Raw genomic sequence first — 19,695 nt, 5'->3', positions numbered from 1 at the left:
GCAGGGATTTTGGTCCACTCCTCCATACAGATCTTCTCCAAATCTTTCAGGTTTGGAGTTTCAGCTCCCTCCAAAGATTTTCTATTAAGTTCAGGTCTGGAGACTGGCCAGGCCACTCCAGGACCTTGAAATGCTTCTTACGGAGCCCCTCCTTAGTTGCCCTGGCTGTGTGTTTGGGGCCATTGTCATGCTGGAAGACCCAGCCATGACCCATCTTCAATGCTCTTACTGAGGGAAGGAGGTTGTTTGCCAAAATCTTGCAATACATGACCCAATCCATCCTCCCTTCAATACGGTGCAGTCGTCCTGTCCCCTTTGAAGAAGAGCACCCCCAGAGTATGATGTTTCCACCCCCATGCTTCACGGTTGGGATGGTTTTCTTGGGGTTGTTCTCATCCTCTAAACATGGTAAGTGGAGTTGATTCCAAAAAGCTTTATTTCGGTCTCATCTGGCCACATGACCTTCTCCCATGCCTCCTCTGGATCATCCAGATGGTCACTGGTGAATTTCAAATGGGCCTGAACATGTGCTGGCTTAAGCAAGGGGACCTTGCTGCCCTGCAGGATTTTAAACCATGACAGCATCATCTGTCACTAATGTAATCTTTGTGACTGTGGTCCCAGCTCTCTTCAGGTCATTGACCAGGTCCTCCTGTGTAGTTCTGAGTATCAGATCTGGATAGCAGGAATGGCTGGACGGAAAAATGCAGGACTCAGACAACAACCTCTGTAAGTAAAAGCAATTTACTGAAACAGTAAACGGGGTCCGGTATACAGTAAAGCAGGCCAACAAGAATAACAAAACCAAAAACATCAGGCTAGGCGTGGTCGAGGATACAGGCAGGTAGTCGGAAAACACAAGAGACAAGCAGGTCGAGAATACAAACAGAGCTGGAGAGAAGGCACTAGGCGCATCAATCTGGCAAATGACAAGAGGATCAGAGGGGCCTAAATACACCCCGGTGATGAGGTGCTGATAAGGAACAGGTGTGCGTGGAATGAACCAGAAGGAGGGCGTGGCCAGAGAGAGGGAGAAACGCCCACCACTAAGCGTAAGCAGAGACAGATAAGAGAGAAAGGGACAGACAGACCCATCAGAAAAACCCCAACAAGAGACTAAACATCGCAGAACCAACAAACCAAGACAAGAAGCACAGCAAACAAAGCCCAATCCTGACACTGAGCTTTCTCAGAATCATCCTTACCCCACAAAGTGAGATCTTGCATGGAATCCCAGACCAAGGGAGATTGACAGTCATCTTGTGTTTCTTCCACTTTCTAATAAATAATCATAACAGTTGTTGTCTTCTACCAAGCTGCTTGCCTGTTGTCCTGTAGTCCATCTCAGCCTAGTGCAGGTCTACAGTTTTGTCCCTGGTGTCCTTAGACAGCTCTTTGGTCTTGGCTATGGTGGACAGGTTGGAGTGTGATTGATTAAGTGTGTCTTTTATACAGGTAACAAGTTCAAACAGGTGCAATTAATACAGGTAAAGAGTGCAGAATAAGAGGGTTTCTTAAAGAAAAATTAACAGGTCTGTGTGAGCCAGAATTCTTGCTGGTTGGTAGGTGTTTAAATACTTATTTGCAGCAGTAACATACAAATAAATTATTTAAAAAATCATATGTTGTGATTTCCAGATTTGTTTTTTTTTAGATTATGTCTCTCACAGTGAACATGCACCTAAGATGAAAATTTCAGACCCCTCCATGATTTCTAAGTGGGAGAACTTGCAAAACCGCAGGATGTTCAAATACTTATGTTCCTCACTGTATCTATTTTGGGTCAAGGATGTGTTGGGATGGTCCTTTTCACCACACACAAGTGTAAACACCAAGACCTTAAACACCACAACGCAAACACCACAATGCAAACAACTTTGCCTCATCTCAGTTACATGAATCATCAGAAAAACAGAAAACCATGTTTTCACATCTCGCTTCAATAGTGGTTTATCAGCACATTTTAACACGCACAACCACAGTGGTTTTATTCAGGTCACAATAGAAAGACGAGCTAGCATAAGAAAAGAAAATGTAACTAATAAAGAATAAAATCAACATAATATATTTACAGATGAATGCTGTGAAAATGTAAAGTTGATAGGACAAATATTTTTGGAGAAATTAGCCACTTTAACTCACCAATAACCAATGGATGCTGTGCTGCAATGCACCATGGGAGTTTGTTATTTTTAACAGTGTTGTTAGTGTTATTGATTTATTGTGTTTATGTAGCTCAGTTGGTTAGATACGTCTCATGTTGCTATTACCATGAGTGACTTAAGATTCATGTTGGTACCATGAGTGAAATGTTTAGTGCTTTTAATGTCTTAAGCCACTGTCTTTGTTTGTCAAATTAAAATCACCTGCTTAAAGCAGCTATGCATGCAAGCAACTTCGATCAGGGACAAACGTTGACATTTGCTTTTTGGCATGCTTATGTATTTTGGGTCAAGGATGAATGCCACCAAAACAGTACACTGATAGGACTGATAGTTTTGAAGAAGCTATGAACAATAGCTAATGTTGCTAATTACATTTTGGACTGTAGTATGTTTACAGTAATATATTTTGGAAAAGTTAATGAGAAATAAATACTTCTAAATCTAAAAATCCTTTTTTAAAACCAGATAACATCTGTGAAGGGATTTACAGGATATGTCATGGATGTGCACGCTACATGTACACCCATCATGTGAGGTCAAAAATAACTTCTGGTAATTTCAAAACTACACACACTTCCTCCTGCAGACAGCATTATGAAGAAAAGAAAATATTCAACATGGAATTCCCCCAGATAAATATGTTCTTTTCATTAAAAAGAGCTATAATTTTGCAACACATTTCAAAAATAAATTGACATTATAATCCCAGAATTTCAGTGGAGCCTAAATTGTGTCAGTTTTGTAAAATGTGAAAGGCTATACAGCTTAAATGTTCAGTAGCTATAATAAGTTTGGAAACACCAGATTGAATGTGTCAGTGGTTCACAACTTGTTTCCTTGGCACCCTGCTTATGTCTTAGAAAGGCTGTGCCCCACTCCCAAAATAATTGGTTTTCTTTCTTTCTTTCTTTCACTGAAAAAAATGATACTTTGGATCAACTTAAAAAAATTGATGTAATTTGTTACAGCTAATTTTTTTTAGTTTCTCACAATGTATATTTATGATTTTATAAAGTGATTCCAGCAGATTTAAACTGGAAACCACAATTTTCCATTAGACCAATGTAAATAAGTACTTTGAATGAAGTGCACTGTGTTTCACTTTTTTCAGTGTTCTTTCTTTCTTTATGGCAAAAATTAACTTTAACAGATGCATAACTTGGTAGCAAGGTGGTTTAGTGGTTGGCACTATTGCCTCATAGCAAGGAGGATCACTTCCCACATCTAGTCCTTTCCATGTGGAATTTGCATGTTCTCCTTGTGTCTGTGTGGGTTCCCTCCTGGTGCTCTGTCTTCCTCCTGCTTCCAAAGATGTGCACGTTATTCATAGCTTCATTGATCCCAAATAGAGCAATTCATTTGCAGTTTACCTCACCCACAACAGTCAATGTTCTGTGTCCAGGCACAAAATAAATAAACAGAAGTCAATAAGAACAACAAGATTTTCAAAAAAGAAAACTCCTTTTAAAAGACTACTGTTATTTAGGTAGCCTGATAGCAGAGGGAATAAAAGGTTTGGAGCACTAGTTTTCCTAGAAGGAAAGGCATCACCTTGAATTCAGGAGACAAAACATAATCTGTGTGGCTGATCATATTCTTTGCCTTCTTTTTCACCTGTTTCTCCCCAAAGGAACACTCCAAGATCAGTGGAGTCAGGCAGAGAGACTTGTTATGTGAATTGGAAACTTTAAATTGGCCGTAGCTCAGAGTGTGAATGTGTATGACTGTCTATACAGTATGGTGCACTCTGATAGACTGGTGTCCTGTTCTGGTTGTACCTCGAATAAATGAACATATGTAATTATGGCCTCCAAGGACATAATAAAATCATCAGCATTTATTTATTTCTCTTTCTGTTTGCCTGTTAGCAGGATTACGTCAAAACTACTGTACAGATTCTGACTAAATTGTCACCACAGATAGATATTAGGTAATGGAAGACTCAAGACTCAAGATTTCACTTTATGTAGGCTTTGAAGTGTGCCGTCAAAACTACTTAACGGATTTTCACCAAATTTTCACCGCACACTGGTGTTAGGCCTTGGAAGATTCCATTAAATTTTGGAGGTGATCTGGATCTGGATTCTGGGTCAGGATTTTACTTTGTAGACTTTTAAGGATTATGTCAAAACTACTTCACAGATACGACATCATGATTTAACACCAAGATCAGGAAGACACTATTTTGTTTCATCTTGTGAATTAAATATCAGATTTCAACATCTGGATTAGTCAGACTATTCTGAACCCAAATGCAATTATTGCACTGTGTTGTGGAATCCGGATCTAGGTAACATATGTGAATCACATATGTTTTTCTTTGTGTCCTCAGCAACCCTTGGCAGACGTTAGAAATCTCTGATTACTCTTGTTTTAATTTATTTGAACTGTCCAATATATGTGTTATTATAAGTTTATTTAACATATTTAATCTCACTAAACTTTATATGTTTTTGATGGTGGGAACTAGTACACCAAGAGATGATAATGTTAAGGTTAATGCTGATTTCAATTTCAGTTCAATTTTCAATTTATTTTCATTTATATAACGCCAAATCACAACAAAGTTGCCTCAAGGTGCTACACACAAGTAAGGTCTAAACTTACCAACCCCCAGAGCAAGCACACAGGCAACAGTGGTAAGAAAAAAAATTCCCTCTGATGATTTGAGGAAGAAACCTCAAGCAGACCAGACTCAAAGTGGTCTGCTTAGGCCATGCTGCTGACACAATTTACAAAACAATATACAGGAAATTTTGCCAGTACACAGAACGGGAGGCTTGCCGAAGTAGACACCACTCCCATCTCTGGATGGAGCTGCACCTCAAACAGAGAGAAAAAACAGAATCAGGCATCAGAAAGACAACAAATACAGTATAATTTGTCAGCATTAAGCAACAAGAAAAACCAAAGAAATACTAAGGTAATCGCCAGCCACTAACCCTAAGCTTCACTAAAAGACCCAGACTTTAAATAAAGTTGAGGTCGTGGCCTGCTCTGTAGATCTTGTCGTGCGATGTACAGGAAAAAAATCTGTAAAGATATGATTCTTCACAGACAGCGGTGTCAAACTGTCCCATAATTTTCTGTCAGCCTTTATTTTAAGTAGTTTAGTAATGTATCTAAGATGGAAAGCTGATTAAAGACTTACACAGTCCCTTTAAGCTGCAGTTAAATCCCTTTATGCTCAGCGAGACATTCCTCTTATTTAATATCTTATTTTTGATGGTCAAAGCTTACTTGGGGAAGAGTGAAATATTTCTACAATAAAATGTTATCAAAGGCCAAAATGCTATATTTTTATGAAATATATTTTAGGCACAATCAATTGATACACAGATTGCAGTACTTGAGAAGCTGAGGGAGAAATCTGAGTGTCTGGCTTTGTCTTGTATCAAGACTAAGATCCAGGCTTTCACTGATTTCCTGGACTGTGCCATAAGAAGTTGGTATGTTTGCAGGATGAAGGTCAATGTCTTTTTTGTTCTGTTCCCTCTGGGGCCAAGGTGATTTTGCCATACCTTCAGTAATTTCAGTTATGGTGCTTGCAGTATGCCCTTGTGTTACATATCAAAATGTTTAGGACAATCTCAGCTTTCTGATTATGGGACCTATATTTGTCTACAACACTGTAAAAAATACAATTTGGCTCTGAAATGGAACCCCGTTGGTAAATATGAATTGCATTTTTAGAAATTCTTCAAGAGTGGTGACCATGTGGGTAGCTGTGCTTATTTCCAGTGAGGAAGGTTCCTGGTTCAAGGCCACCCCTGCCCATTGTCCATGTAATGTGGAGTTGTGTTTGGAAGAGCACCCAGTGTGAAAAATCAACATGCAGATCCTTCTGAGATCTGCTGGGCAACCCAGAGTGAAACAAGAGAGAAGCTTTTTGAAGTGAATATACATTTTTATTTATGTTGATAAACTGTTTTGGTGTTTGAAATGGGTTTTTGGTCCCAAAAAAGGTGTATGGAAAAAAAAAAAAAAAAAAAAAAAAAAAAAAAATATATATATATATATATATATATATATATATATATATATATATATATATATAAAACAAAATATACACTATGCAGTGTGATAACGCCATCCACTGGAAACTACACGATGGACATCTGGAACATTCCAAAATAAAATATTTGTAAAATAATATCATTTATTTGTCAGCTGAATGTCTTCTCTTTTCAATGAATTCATTTTTGGATGAATAAAAACCATAGTGATGAAAACCGATGTCAAAAATGTCCACTGCTGCCTTGAAAAAGTAAAAAACTGATCCACTAATCCTGAAAAAATAAAATAAAATCCTTCTGTTTGTTTTTCCATGACAGTTTTCTTTGTCTGTAAGACAAAATAAAAATAAAGTATTTTCAGGACAACAGGACTGTTGCTTTAGAGTTTATGAGCATTTACTGATGTGTTTCAGAGAGAATCTCCCACTAACAGATGCTGCAGCCAGAGTGCAGCCTCTCACAGAGTGACATTCAATAGAGATCATTGGATCATAGCCTCTAGGATTGGCTGTGAGTCAGAGATCTTCTGGAGGAGAGATGGATATTACAGCTGAGAATTTGTAGTTTCACAAAGTAGTTGAACAAAGTCTGCTTGACATTCCGTAGCAGATATATTCTTAGAAATATGATGAAAAGTACATTTGGACATGTCGGCATGTCCATGGACCCCAGAGGCTATGCACTGCACATATTGCAGACTGAACACCTCTGTCACACCTTGACAATTTAGCCAGTATATGCTGACCATATTAAGAACGTTTGCATACGCAGCCGTACTCTAATAACTTATGGGTAAATTTTGTATAAGTTAAGAGCATGATGAAGCACGCTGACATATGTCGTAATACGGTGAGTATGTTAAACAATTTTTGGCATGCACACTATTTTCGACACATGCATCCTATGATTCATACATCCCACATATGCAGACCATAAGTTGTAGGTAAGTTATGCAATTGTTCACATGTTACTTGTAAATTACTCATAAGTCAAAATATGCCCATTGATGCTCTTCATTGACTGGCTCAACAACTGAAAGGTGCAGTCCTCATGTGAACACTTCAGACTGTTTCAAATATTAAAACCATTCACATATGAAGTAAATACAAAGTCTTCATCTTACCTGTTACATTGTTGCATTGATATGTTTCATTGTCACAGCCTGATGAAAACATATCCATTTTGGAAATCGATGTCTGAAAATCTTTAGTTCCTTGTCATGGCTGAAGAAGCACAGCTTTTTCAGCCTGAACCAGAGGATGCTGGTGCTTTGTGCCACAACAAGAAAAATAACTTATTTTAAAAGTTGAGAGTCACAAGCTTCTTTCATTCACGTCAGCATTTATCACAGGCATCATTTGACTCTTCAGCAGTCTGCATGAAATGAAAATAAATCCCATGATCCAGCAAGACAAAAATAAAATAAAATTTAAAAAAATGTTAAATTACTCTGGCCTCCGTGTGGAGTGGAGAGGCCGCGCAACAGCACACATGCTCTTGATGACATGCTTGTCAATATTTATGTGCACCGCCTGCCAAAAAAGGGTTCTGCCAATGGTGGAAATGCAATTCAAGCCGAACTTAGCTGTTCTGACCTGGACCATGCCGTGCAGTACCAACCTGACCCATTAGGTGGAAATAGGGCTGTCAGCATACACTGGCTAAATTGTTGTGGTGTGACAGCTGCATAACATATTCAATGTATCCAGTGTATTCTGTGCATTTTTCATATGTTGGGCCCTTAGGAAGCGCAATCATCTTATACTTATATTCAAATCTAGTTGGTCTTCTTTTTAGTATAAATGCATTATCTAGGTGTTTTTGAGGAGATCAATTTAATTTAAGCAAATGTCACTTGCCTTGATAAGAAACTCCATCTATCTATCCATCCATTGTCTATACCCACTTACTCCAATTAAGGGTCACAGGGTTTGAGCCTATTCTAGCAGTCATATGGTATGAGGCGGGGTACACCCTGGACAGCACGCCAGTCTGTTGCAGGGCCACATATAGAGAAACAAACACATTCACACCCTCACGCACACCTACGGACAATTTAAAGTCTCCAATTCACCTAACGTGCATGTTTTTAGATGTGGAAGCCGGAGGACCTGGAGGGAACCCACACAAACGCAGAGAGAACATGCAAACTCCACACAGAAAGGGAATCCATCCCATGACCTTCTTGCTGTGAGGCAACAGTGCTAACCACTAAGACACTGTGCTGCCCTTGATAAGAAACTTTTTTTTTCAGGAGATATCTGGGACATATCTAAAAAGCATCTGCCCACATGTTATAGCACCCTGAATTTAAGTCTCCAATCTAAACTAGATTACGTGAAACCAGTCTGGCCACTCTGAAAGGTGCAGTTTTGTTTTATTGGGGGGGATACCAGTCAGTATCTGGTGTGACCACCATTTGCCTCATGCAGTGCAACACATCTCTTTTGCATCATCCGTGAAGAGAACACCTCTCCAACGTGCCAAACACCAGCGAATGTGAGCATTTGCCCATTCAAGTCGGTTACGACGACGAACTGGAGTCAGGTCGAGACCCCGATGAAGACGACCAGCATGCAGATGAGCTTCCCTGAGACGGTTTCTGACAGTTTGCGCAGAAATTCTTTGGTTATGCAAACCGATTGTTTCAGCAGCTGTCCGAGTGGCTGGTCTCAGACGATCTTGGAGGTGAACATGCTGGATGTGGAGGTCCTGGCTGGTGTGGTTACACGTGGTCTGCGGTTGTGAGGCTGGTTGGATGTACTGCCAAATTCTCTGAAACGCCTTTGGAGATGGCTTATGGTAGAGAAATGAACATTCAATACACGAGCAACAGCTCTGGTTGACATTCCTGCTGTCAGCATGCCAATTGCACGCTCCCTCAAATCTTGCGACATCTGTGGCATTGTGCTGTGTGATAAAACTGCACCTTTCAGAGTGGCCTTTTATTGTGGGCAGTCTAAGGCACACCTGTGCACTAATCATGGTGTCTAATCAGCATCTTGATATGGCACACCTGTGAGGTGGGATGGATTATCTCAGCAAAGGAGAAGTGCTCACTATCACAGATTTAGACTGGTTTGTGAACAATATTTGAGGGAAATGGTGATATTGTGTATGTGGAAAAAGTTTTAGATCTTTGAGTTCATCTCATACAAAATGGGAGCCAAACCAAAAGTGTTGCGTTTATATTTTTGTTGAGTATAAATAAACTTTTGAATGAACCTATGTGGGCGGTGTGGCTTGACCTTTAGAGAGACAAATCATTCTCACATCACTGACTCACATCAGCTATATCTGTGCATGTGCATACAATATGCCTGTGGGGTTGTGCACACTATTGTGTCAATATACACATTTGAATGTGTTGGAAAGGCCAGCAGCAGTCTTTGATAGCCTTCTCTGGCATACTAGTCTCTCTCCCAGCTACAGGACTGCTTCTCATGGACTGTATGGGATTTATTTTCCAGCCACAACCTGCAGGAGTACACTGACACCGTACTCTCCTACATTAAGAACAAGAAGACAATAAAGGCAATTTTGATTCTGATTGTGATTCTAGTAATGCTTGTACCTTTACCATATCTCTGTACTCTCAGAAAGAAGACACAGAACATGAACTGTTAATTCATGAATTAACTAAATGTCTAATTGTACGAAGTGTTTGGTAGGCTTCAAATAAGCAGTTAGTATGTTTGCCTTCCAAAAGGAAGGTCCACAGTGAAAAAGTTACCCATGACCATTCTCTGTCCTGTGTCAGGAAAGTGCATCCAGCACTTAAAAATATGATATGAAATTTCAGCTAGACTGTCACAACACACATAGAAGACTCAAGTCTAGATTTGATCTCTTTGGTTATATGAAATTCCAAACTCTGTGCCATTCCGCCATGACACAGAGTTGTCTGGGTGTCTTGGTGGCTTCTCTCACCAGTCTTCTTCTTGCACATTCACTCATTTTTTGAGAACTCCCTTGCCCAGACATATTGACCATACAGCATGGTTTTTATTTTTTAATGACAGATCTGAGTGAAGTTAAAGATAGAAGTCCACTGACTTGGAAAATGTCATGTATCCATCACCTGACTTTTTTTTTTTAAGAAAACTGGCTGTAAAAGTGATGATTTAATTGTGTTATACCAACAAGGGCACATAACTAAGCACACCACTGTTTTGGTTTTCATATTTAATTTAATTTAATGTCATGTTGTAGATGTTTGTTTTAATTCAGTTTAAATAGCATATTTTTCAAAGTTTGAATGTATGTAATGAAGCCTGAGGTACTTTTCTATTGATGACATAATCCAGTTAAAGTGTCTTCAAGCTCAAGGGGTTATGGAGGAAGGCAAAGATCTAATTTTTGGTAGAGGTTTCCTTTGAAGGCAACTCTGTGGTAGCCTTAAAGGCTAAGTTATTTCGGCAGAGGTGTAGTACTACAGCTCAACTACAATAAGATGTTGACAGACACCACAGTTATCTGCAGTGAGTTGTGAGACCTGGAAAACAGCAATTTTAAATGACACTTGTCAACAGGAAATGGTATCTGTCAAGAACATGAGTGATGGGCCATTTAGACATTTCCATACGCGTATGACAGTGAATTGGTAGTTATATATGTACAAACATACTGAAAGATGCCACTAAAACAGTCAAGCAAGTTTTGGAGTTTGCACTGACAAGGATTTTGAATATCTAAGACTTCAGCCATTTTTCCATGCATATATTATAATCTAAGACAATGACTAGATGTCTTTGGTACTAGGTTTCTTCTGAGGATCCTTGGTTACTACTGCAATGGCTTTGTGTTACTTTGTTACTTTGCAAGACCAAGGCGAAGCATATCACTTGCATGGTTGAATAAGTGGCATATTTCTCTGGGCATTATCCAGTACAGTGGTGCCTCGGTGTGGAGGACCACAGCGGTGGGAGAATGCCAAGAACATGCCCACATTTTACCTCACTACAGAAGATAAACTTACTTTTGAGAAGTTGGAGTGGACCAGTTGTCTGCCTGGGTGGTTGCCATGCAGTAACCCAGGGTGTTTCCATGGTATGGTGGAAGCAGTGATGTGTGATACCAGCATATGCTTCCAGTTCTGACCTGGCCTAATTTATATTATGGTCATTATATGTCTGCAATTGTAAACACATAATTATCCAAGGAAATCTGTGAAGTCCAAACTATCTCTTTTCTCTTGTATGAGCTGTGACTCTAAATATACTTAATTATATTCATTTAATTGTCACAGTAATTGTCAGACTGTCTAATTATGAAGATAAGTGATGGGTCTATTGTAGTCTGATGTATAGAATGAGAAATGTGTATCTTTTATTGTTTGGGTGTACAGCAGAAGAGGAGGTCAACGTATGTGGCTGTTTCTTACTTTTATGTTTTTGCTGCATTTCTTGGTCAGTCTCAACTGTAATCCTTTATCTGTTTCATCTCTCTCTTTGGTGGTGGTACTCACCAAAGCTTATGTTCTAGCTGAAAAAATTCTTTATCTCTATTTTGTGTGTGTGTGTGTGCCCCACTTGTCTGTTACAGCACTGTGTGTGATATTGATTGACCAGCAGTTATTCCCTTGGGACCTGGGTTTGTAGAAATGACTGACAGTTTTGGATTAGTGGCTCAAAGCCCCTCTGCTCTGTCATGGACTGTTGGAGAAGATCACAGATTGAGGCAGATTCATATGTGCACATGGCCACATGCGCATGCCCGTAGTTGAGTGAACAAGTGTTTGTGAATGTGGACAGAATTGTAATGCTTGTAAGACTTGTCCAAGATATTACAGGCTGCCTAGGTTCAGGAAAACAATTTAAAAAACATCAATATTGAATTGTACAGTCAGTTTACATGTGAGCAGTGCAGATTTTTGTGTTGTAAATGATCAATTTTAATATTGCAATATGTATAGTCATCATTTTTGGATAATATACAGAATAAGTACCATTTTGCAAGGTACAGTGCATGTGCTTTATCCAACTTTACCTACATTTAGCACCAGCATGTGTTTGTTTTTGTTTTGTTTTTGTTTTTGTTTTTTTCCTAGAAGTAAAGTATAGTTACAATTGTAGGTACAAAACAGGGCTCTTACACATTAAACATTTATGACATAATATTAAAAACACATTTCAGCCTTCTCTATATTTAAATTGATCAAATTATTCCCTTTAACCTCACAGTGAAAAAAATCCCTATAACATGATCTAAATACAGTACAAATATCAAAGGGAAAACAATGCAGTGAATAACTATCTGTACGTAGTGGTGGTGGCTTAGTGGTTAGCACTGATGCCTCACAGCAAGAAGGTTGTGGGATCACTTCCTAGCCTTTCTCTGAGGAGTTTGCATGTTCTCACTTTGACTGTGTGGGTTTCCTCCCACAATCAAAAAGATGTTTATTTTGGCTCTGTCCCTGACCAAGGCACATCTATACATCTGGAACTGGACGCCACACAGTGGCTGCTCACTACTCCTAGTGGTTGGATTGTGTTTAACTGTAATTAGGATGGGTTAAATGCAGAGCCGGACAAGTTTTGTTGTATGCATGTACAATGACAATTAAGGCTATATTATTATTATTGCTATATTGCAGGATAACACAACTGATTCACACAAGTCATTGGCTGCAACATTTCAAAGTAAATGAATGTGTCTTTACATCAATTACTAAATATGTCCAAACTTGTCCTCTAACACTCCGAAACGGAGGTGTTCCTTTGTCTCGCTTCATCAGCGAATCGGTCGTGACGCGCGAAGCCTCCGCGCGGCTTTCCATGACAAAATCTCTTGTTAAAAGTGAAATCTGCCAGAAAATGGCTGATGTCCAGCTCCTGTGATAACCAGAGAAAGAGCACACAACGGTCTCGTATCCACAGAGCCATCAGCTTAGAAATGATCCAGTGGTTTGTGCCGTGACATCGCAGCTCGGAGCGCGGCGCACCGACCGTCCTTAAAGGGGTCCTTAAAGCTGTAGTTAAAGTCCTTATTCTCTGTGAAGCCTGTAAAATTTTCACCAAAAGCCAGATAACTTTTTCGAATGGTTTCCAGGTGCCAGTCTCTAACAGCTTCTGAAAAAATTCTGATGGAAAAAAGTCCTTTTCATTCCGCCATTTCCAGACAATGAAAATCCGACGAGGGGGCGGGACCACTCCTTCCCAAGGCGTGCTCACAGGCGAATGATGTCACCAACAGGCGTGGAAAAACTCACGCATGCGCACGAGGGTTCAAGCATGTCTGACGTAAAAAACATATGAATGAAATCCATATAGTTTTTTAAAAAAATAAAAAGGACCGTTACTTTATGGACACCACGTAATAGACAGAATATGGTACTACAGAGTAAATAAGGAGTTTTAAAATACTGTGTGACCATGTAAGAAGGAGATAAGTGAAGGAAGCCACCAAGATGACTGTGACAACGCGTAGTTATACAAGTAGTTATAGGCATATATGGCTGTGATTAGACAGATTGTCCTGTTACAAAGCTTCATGAAGGAGTGGAATATGGAAGGAACTTCCAAAAAAAAGGGGAAATTTCAGCACCAGTTTCCCGAAGGCACATGAGAGACTCAACTCTGGAATTTGTCACGTTTTTTTGCTTTTAATCTGTTAACCAATCTTGTAGCAAGATCCTTCTCTTTTGTGCTTTTTTGTGTCATTTGTGTGTTGCAACTGAAAAACATTTTGAATATTTGGAACCTTTGTTAGTTGTGGATTAACACTAACAGTTATTGTTGATTTTATTAAGAAAGTAAAAGTTAGAATCCTGCATTCTATAATGTTAAATATGACATCCTGGAACAAATTGTTAAAACTTTGTAGTGCCTATAATTTATTTTTTTATAACTGGTTGGTACAGAAAACATGCAGTGAAAAGTTAACACTGGTTGAAATTGCAAAAATTAGCAGGAAAACAAGAGAACACAGAAACAGTTGGAAAATATATTTGAAGATGGGTGCGAGATACATCAAAACATACATCTTCACACCCATTGCAGTTTACAGTTGAATTCCTCCCTTCACAGCAGAGATGCAAAGCTCTTCAGTCTCAAAAAACCTGTAAAAAGGATTCTGATATTGAGCAAGTTTGCATTTTTTGAACTGTAATATTGTAATAAACAGTGACTGTGATAATTTGGCAGCTATTAATGTTTTCATGTTAGGAGGATGTTGTGTGTTCTTCTAAAATATAGATTTGATCCAGTGAGTGAAGCCGAAGACAAATTTGTACCCTGTTGGACAACATTATCCCTGTATTATTTTCTGTTGTGCCCAAGTAGTCCTCATCATTAGAGTTAAACTTGATTGAGGTTTCTTCATATATTCTATGTATGCCACAAATTTTTTTTTTTAAATGAAATATATATATTTTTTAGGATATGCCTAATCAGGGTACAGCAGTCATTAACATTTCCTTTCTCTTTAGCAGTTTGTTTAAAATGCTTCGGATGAAATGACCCCTATAGGTCTGGTCAGCAGAAATACAATACATTTTTCTTTTGGTTTCATACTAATGGTGCTCTTGTGACATTCTGCGTCAGTAATCAGACTGGGAGCTGAAGGAACTGATTCTGTGACTTTCTCTTTGTTAAACTGAACAACACCTTCACTTAAAATTTCATTTAAAGCACCGTGGTGGTTCAGTGTCATGCAACAGTAAATAGCTTCTGGGTTCATTCTCTGCTCTGGCCTTTTTGAGTGCTGATGTTCTCTCCCTGTCTGCGTGGGTTTTCACTTGTTACTCTGCTTTCACTTGTTATTTGTCTTTTGGCTGCCCCTGGTTGCCACAGCAGATCCAGCACAGATCCACATTGGGATTTGGCACAGGTTTTATGGAGGGTTCCATTCCTGATGCAACTCCAGTTCTACGTAGAAAAACACACACAGCCCCTGGTATTCCCAGACCAAGTACTAATTAGGACTTACTTCTGAGATCTGACAGGATCAGATGTCACCATGGCTGATGGTTATTCTGCTTTTACTCCACAGTATAACTGCATACTATTCTGTGCAGTCTGTATTGGAGCTTTTGAACCGGAGAATTTGCTTGTAGGCTATTGGCCAATTTGTGGTGAATTGGAGGTAAATGAGGGAGAGTTGAGAACTGGAGAACATCCAGTTATAAAGATTGATCTGGCATTGACAAAATCCCTGATTTACTTGTGCAGTCTATTTCATCTGCCTCATGCTACAGAGGCAGGACGTTTGTCCTTCCAGCCCATCTTTTGTTGTGAACACTGGACTATATATATGGTATCTTAGCTCCAACAAGTCTGTCACTGCATATTCTGACAATTCTGTGTTGCTATTGTCTTGTCTTGTTATCATGGCCAAGGAATATGGTCACTTGCTCATGAGGTGTATAAGGGTTAAAGCGTGCTCATCTATAGTGGCTTGGGGCAACTTGTGTTGTGATTTGGAGTTGTATAAATAAACTGAATTAAATGCATAGTTGTTATTCAGCGTATTCTCATGAAGCATTTCATATGATATTGTACAAAAAGTTACAGTAAGTGTGATATTTTGCGCATATTCCTATGAATTCCAGTGCACATGGACAACACACATTTTGCATTTAGCACTGAGAATTGAGTGTTTGGGATTGGGTTAGAATAACATTAATAATAACTGTTACAAATTTCAACCTTTTTTAGTGACAAGCTCTGCCATTTTTTACCGTTACACGCGATCGCAGCCTCCTAGCTGTTGAATTCATGGGATATGTACGAATGTTTGTGCATTACATTTCCAATGTTTTGCTGAAGATTTTTTTCACAAAGGATGACCTGTGCTAACTTACTCAATGTTTCTGTTTGTCTCTTTGTTGTCTGTCACAAACCTATAGCTAAATATCAACAAAAAAATATTTATGTTGGATAACTGATTATTAGTACCATGGCCATTTGATTTTCTATTTTCAAGCTACTGCATAAAGAAAAAAACAAAATAGACACATGAAAAAATGTGCCACTGGGCCTCATATGCTTGTTTTATTTCCTTTCAGTTCCGCTATAAAAGACGTGTCTACACTCAGGCCTACCTGGATGAAAAGCAGCTGTCGAAACTTCACACCAAGGTAAGCCCAAACAGCTGCATGCTCTCTGAACCTGAGATCTAAAAAAAACTGCAAAAATGCTTCATAATCATACCTGAGAAACACAATGTTCCTGTGGTTGCAATGAGTCTACTATGTCACCAGATAAGGTGTAACCCCTACAAGTGATACATGTGGCATCATTTCGTAATATAAAGGCAATGTGGAAACTAATCAAACCTTTAATTATGTCACAACTTGACATATTGGTTTTTGTATGAGTCATAAGATACTTAAGCAAAAGGACATCATTACCAGCTGAGGTTTGGTAATGGTCTGGTGCATTCAGGCGCACGCAAAAGGCTTGGATATACAGTAGTAAGAAGCCAAACAGGTTTGATCAAAACCTTGTTTTTACTCAAACCCAGGCTGATAATCCATTCTGGCAAACTGACCCAAGAGGTCTCACATATTGGTCAAGGACAAACAGGCGGTCAGATACCGAGAAGCAAACAAGACAAAAGCTGGAAGAATAAGGCCTCTGAGCAACATACAGTAGTTGATATGAGAGTGAATTCTGGAAGGTTATTTTATATGCTGATGGAGTAATGTGAAACTGCTGTGGAAGTAGGTGACTGATCAGGTGCTAGAAGACAGCAGCAACCAGTGGGACATCTGCAACATGCAAAATGACAGGAGAAGTTAGAAATTAATGAAACATAAACCACAAAGAATAAGTAAATGTAGATAAAGTAGATGGAGGAGATGGAGCTGTCTGTGTGTGTCTTTGTGAGTGTAATGAGGTGGACAGACAGCAGCGAATGCATTTGTATTAAACCCCTTTATAGGGCAGAAAATTTGTAATGGAGATAGAAAAAAAATAATGTCAACTTTGTGTTTTGGAGCAAAAGAGACAGAGTTTGCATTGCTGTTGTTGACTAAAAACAGAAGAACTGGGGTAAATGGAGGGTTTTTGTACAGCTGCCCATTGGTTCAGTGATATTTTAGTTTTCCTATTCAATTTTACTCTCAAAAAAGAAAAAAAAAAGTAGAGGAAGTGAGTTCTACATAGCCACAGACATCTGTTGGTCACAGCACATATAGAGTCTGTAGCATGAGGCAAATGAGAGTCAGCAACTTCTCATACCCCCGGTTGCTTCTTTATTTATAGCATAGTGGATAGATACAATGGTAAATGGAGTGCATTTATATGAGGTCTGTCCATAAAGTATCGTACCTTTTTATTTATTTTTTTTAACTATATGGATTTGATTCATATTTTTCACGTCAGACAAGCTTGAACCCTCGTGCGCATGCGTGAGTTTTTCCACGCCTGTCAGTGACGTCATTCGTCTGTGAGCACGCCTTGTGGAAGGAGTGGTCCCGCCCCGTCGTCGGATTTTCATTGTCTGGAAATGGCGGAATGATTTGGGTTTTTTTTCTCATTCAATAAAATCTGTGAACTCAGCTTAGTTCTGTGAGTATTCACTGGAGCCACATCTCAGCACATCCACCACACTATGGAACCACCTTCAGTCCTGGATGGCAACTGTCCAGGCTGACAACTGGGCTATCCCCACTTTTAAAAAGTAATCATCTGTCTGGGACCTTCTCTAGCCACTGGGGTCCCGAACACTGAGGCACCTGCATGCTGGCTTGTGGCTCAAGAAATGCACCAAATGGCCAAAATGCTACAAGTGATGTTCCCTCCCTAACTAACTACAGTAAAACACACATATAATTCATTCAGGTGGACCACAGAATTTTGTCCATTATAATCTAAATCTGTTATATGTATAAAATGGACAAAATCTGTTATATGTATAAAATGGACAAAATCCGTTATACATGTAATGGATTAGTTACAGCCAAGGGGCACTGAACAATTTATGGGGAATCCCCAGCTCCAATTAGGCTTACATATTTCCTTTATTAATCGCCTGACCTTGAATAGGGGCCTGTCTCATTTAATGACCGGGTCAAAACTTTGTCTGAAAAAAAAAAAAAAAATGCCTGTCTTAAATAAGTGCAAGGCATTATGTGCATTAAAAAAGATTACATTTGGTCGAGTCACTCTTTTTCTAAGTCTCCTGTGGAGTGGTACCTTAAAATCCTAAACCTGAGTTATGCTTCTGTAACTCTGTTTGATACATTTGCCTTACATTAACTCATATGAGCTTATGAGGCAATAATTTGAAGTATTTTGCCTTTATTCGCATTATTCTTCAAATAACCTGAATTTTTATCTAAATAGGATTAATTTGTTTCATATGTCTTACTCACGGACAAAGTACAGTCACATCTCCTGATTCATGACTGACCATAAGCAGGAATGAACCCATCAGCTTTTCAGTTTATACACAACCAATAATTCTGCTTAAGCCTCTTGCACACAGACCATTGCTACTTGAGTTTTGTTTAGTAAATTCAGTTTTAATTGATTAAGGAATTTTCAACATGACCCCTTTTCTCTTTGACTATTGTCATATGCTGGAAAGGTATAATATCTGAACTTTTTTGTTGTTTTGATTGTTTTTCTTGCTGATGAACAGTCAGATGGTATATTTTCCCTTTAATTAAATATCATTGAAAACAGAATGAGTCAGCAATGTTGTGATGAAGATATTCTGTTTGGCAGCCTTGGCTCAGGGGTTAGAAGAGGGTGTTTTTGTACTAAGAGGTCAGTGGATCAATTCCTGGCTACTTCTGCATGTCACAGTGTCCTTGAGCAAGAGAATAAACACAAAATTGCTTCTAGCCCCCAAAACTGGAAAGAATGTGTGTGACAGAAAAAAAAAGAATTCTGACTACATACTTGTTGTGGCTTCTCTGAGTATTCATTTGAAGACTAGCAGACTACTTCTTGCTCAATGCCCAAGATTAAATCTTCTCAGACTTCAAGATAAGACTGTTTCTCAGGAATTTGTATGCAATTTGTATGCAATTTGGCTGGAGGACTGGTGATCCAAACAGGTTGTGGGAGTTCTTCCACAGCCAGACCCTGAAAGTTGCTGAGGATTATACAGGAACTACTGGTGTCCATTAGAGGTGTATCATTTCTTAGATCACAACCTGGAAAACTCACTTAAAACTGTGCCAGTTTTAAACATGTTCAAAATGTTAAGGAGTTCAGTTGGAATCCCGCCCACCTTGTGTTCAGCTTGGTGCAGGCTTGACACACTTCAGCATCCTGTTTTCATTCCAGTTTTCATGCCAAGCACATAAATAATCACTCTGAGATATCAGGAGTTGAAGACAGTGTGCACTATGCCTTCCCTGTGCCAGTCCAGAGCCAACTGTTTGAGGGGCAGAGGTGGCTGGGAATCCGCTGAACTGAAGAAAATAAAAGACGTGTCTGGACTTTTGTGAGTGGTGTGCCTGATCAGAAGGTACACAGTGCTAAACATGGCCAGGCGGGAGATCCTCTGTGGGAGTTGGATGAGGTGTGCCAAGTTGTAGTTGAGTTTATGTAAAACAA

At 39.1% G+C, this 19,695-nt stretch overlaps 1 protein-coding gene across 5 annotated transcripts in view; it reads left to right on the top strand.

Annotated features, from left to right (window-relative positions):
* shank3a (SH3 and multiple ankyrin repeat domains 3a) overlaps window positions 1-19,695 on the top strand; it is a 624,660-nt gene that overhangs the window by 120,381 nt on the left and 484,584 nt on the right. For all 5 annotated transcript variants that reach the window (XR_004562245.1, XM_034176660.1, XM_034176659.1 and 2 more), the window contains exon 3: window positions 16,188-16,259. Coding sequence is in view for 4 of the 5 variants with exons in the window: in XM_034176660.1 (XP_034032551.1) it covers window positions 16,188-16,259 (72 nt within the window). In the remaining variant the exon portion in view is untranslated. The remainder of the gene's footprint in view (window positions 1-16,187; window positions 16,260-19,695) is intronic.

This window comes from Thalassophryne amazonica, chromosome 8, assembly GCF_902500255.1.
Source record: "Thalassophryne amazonica chromosome 8, fThaAma1.1, whole genome shotgun sequence".
Classification (NCBI taxonomy): Eukaryota; Metazoa; Chordata; class Actinopteri; order Batrachoidiformes; family Batrachoididae; genus Thalassophryne; species Thalassophryne amazonica.
This window is presented reverse-complemented; position numbering and strand designations above follow the sequence as displayed.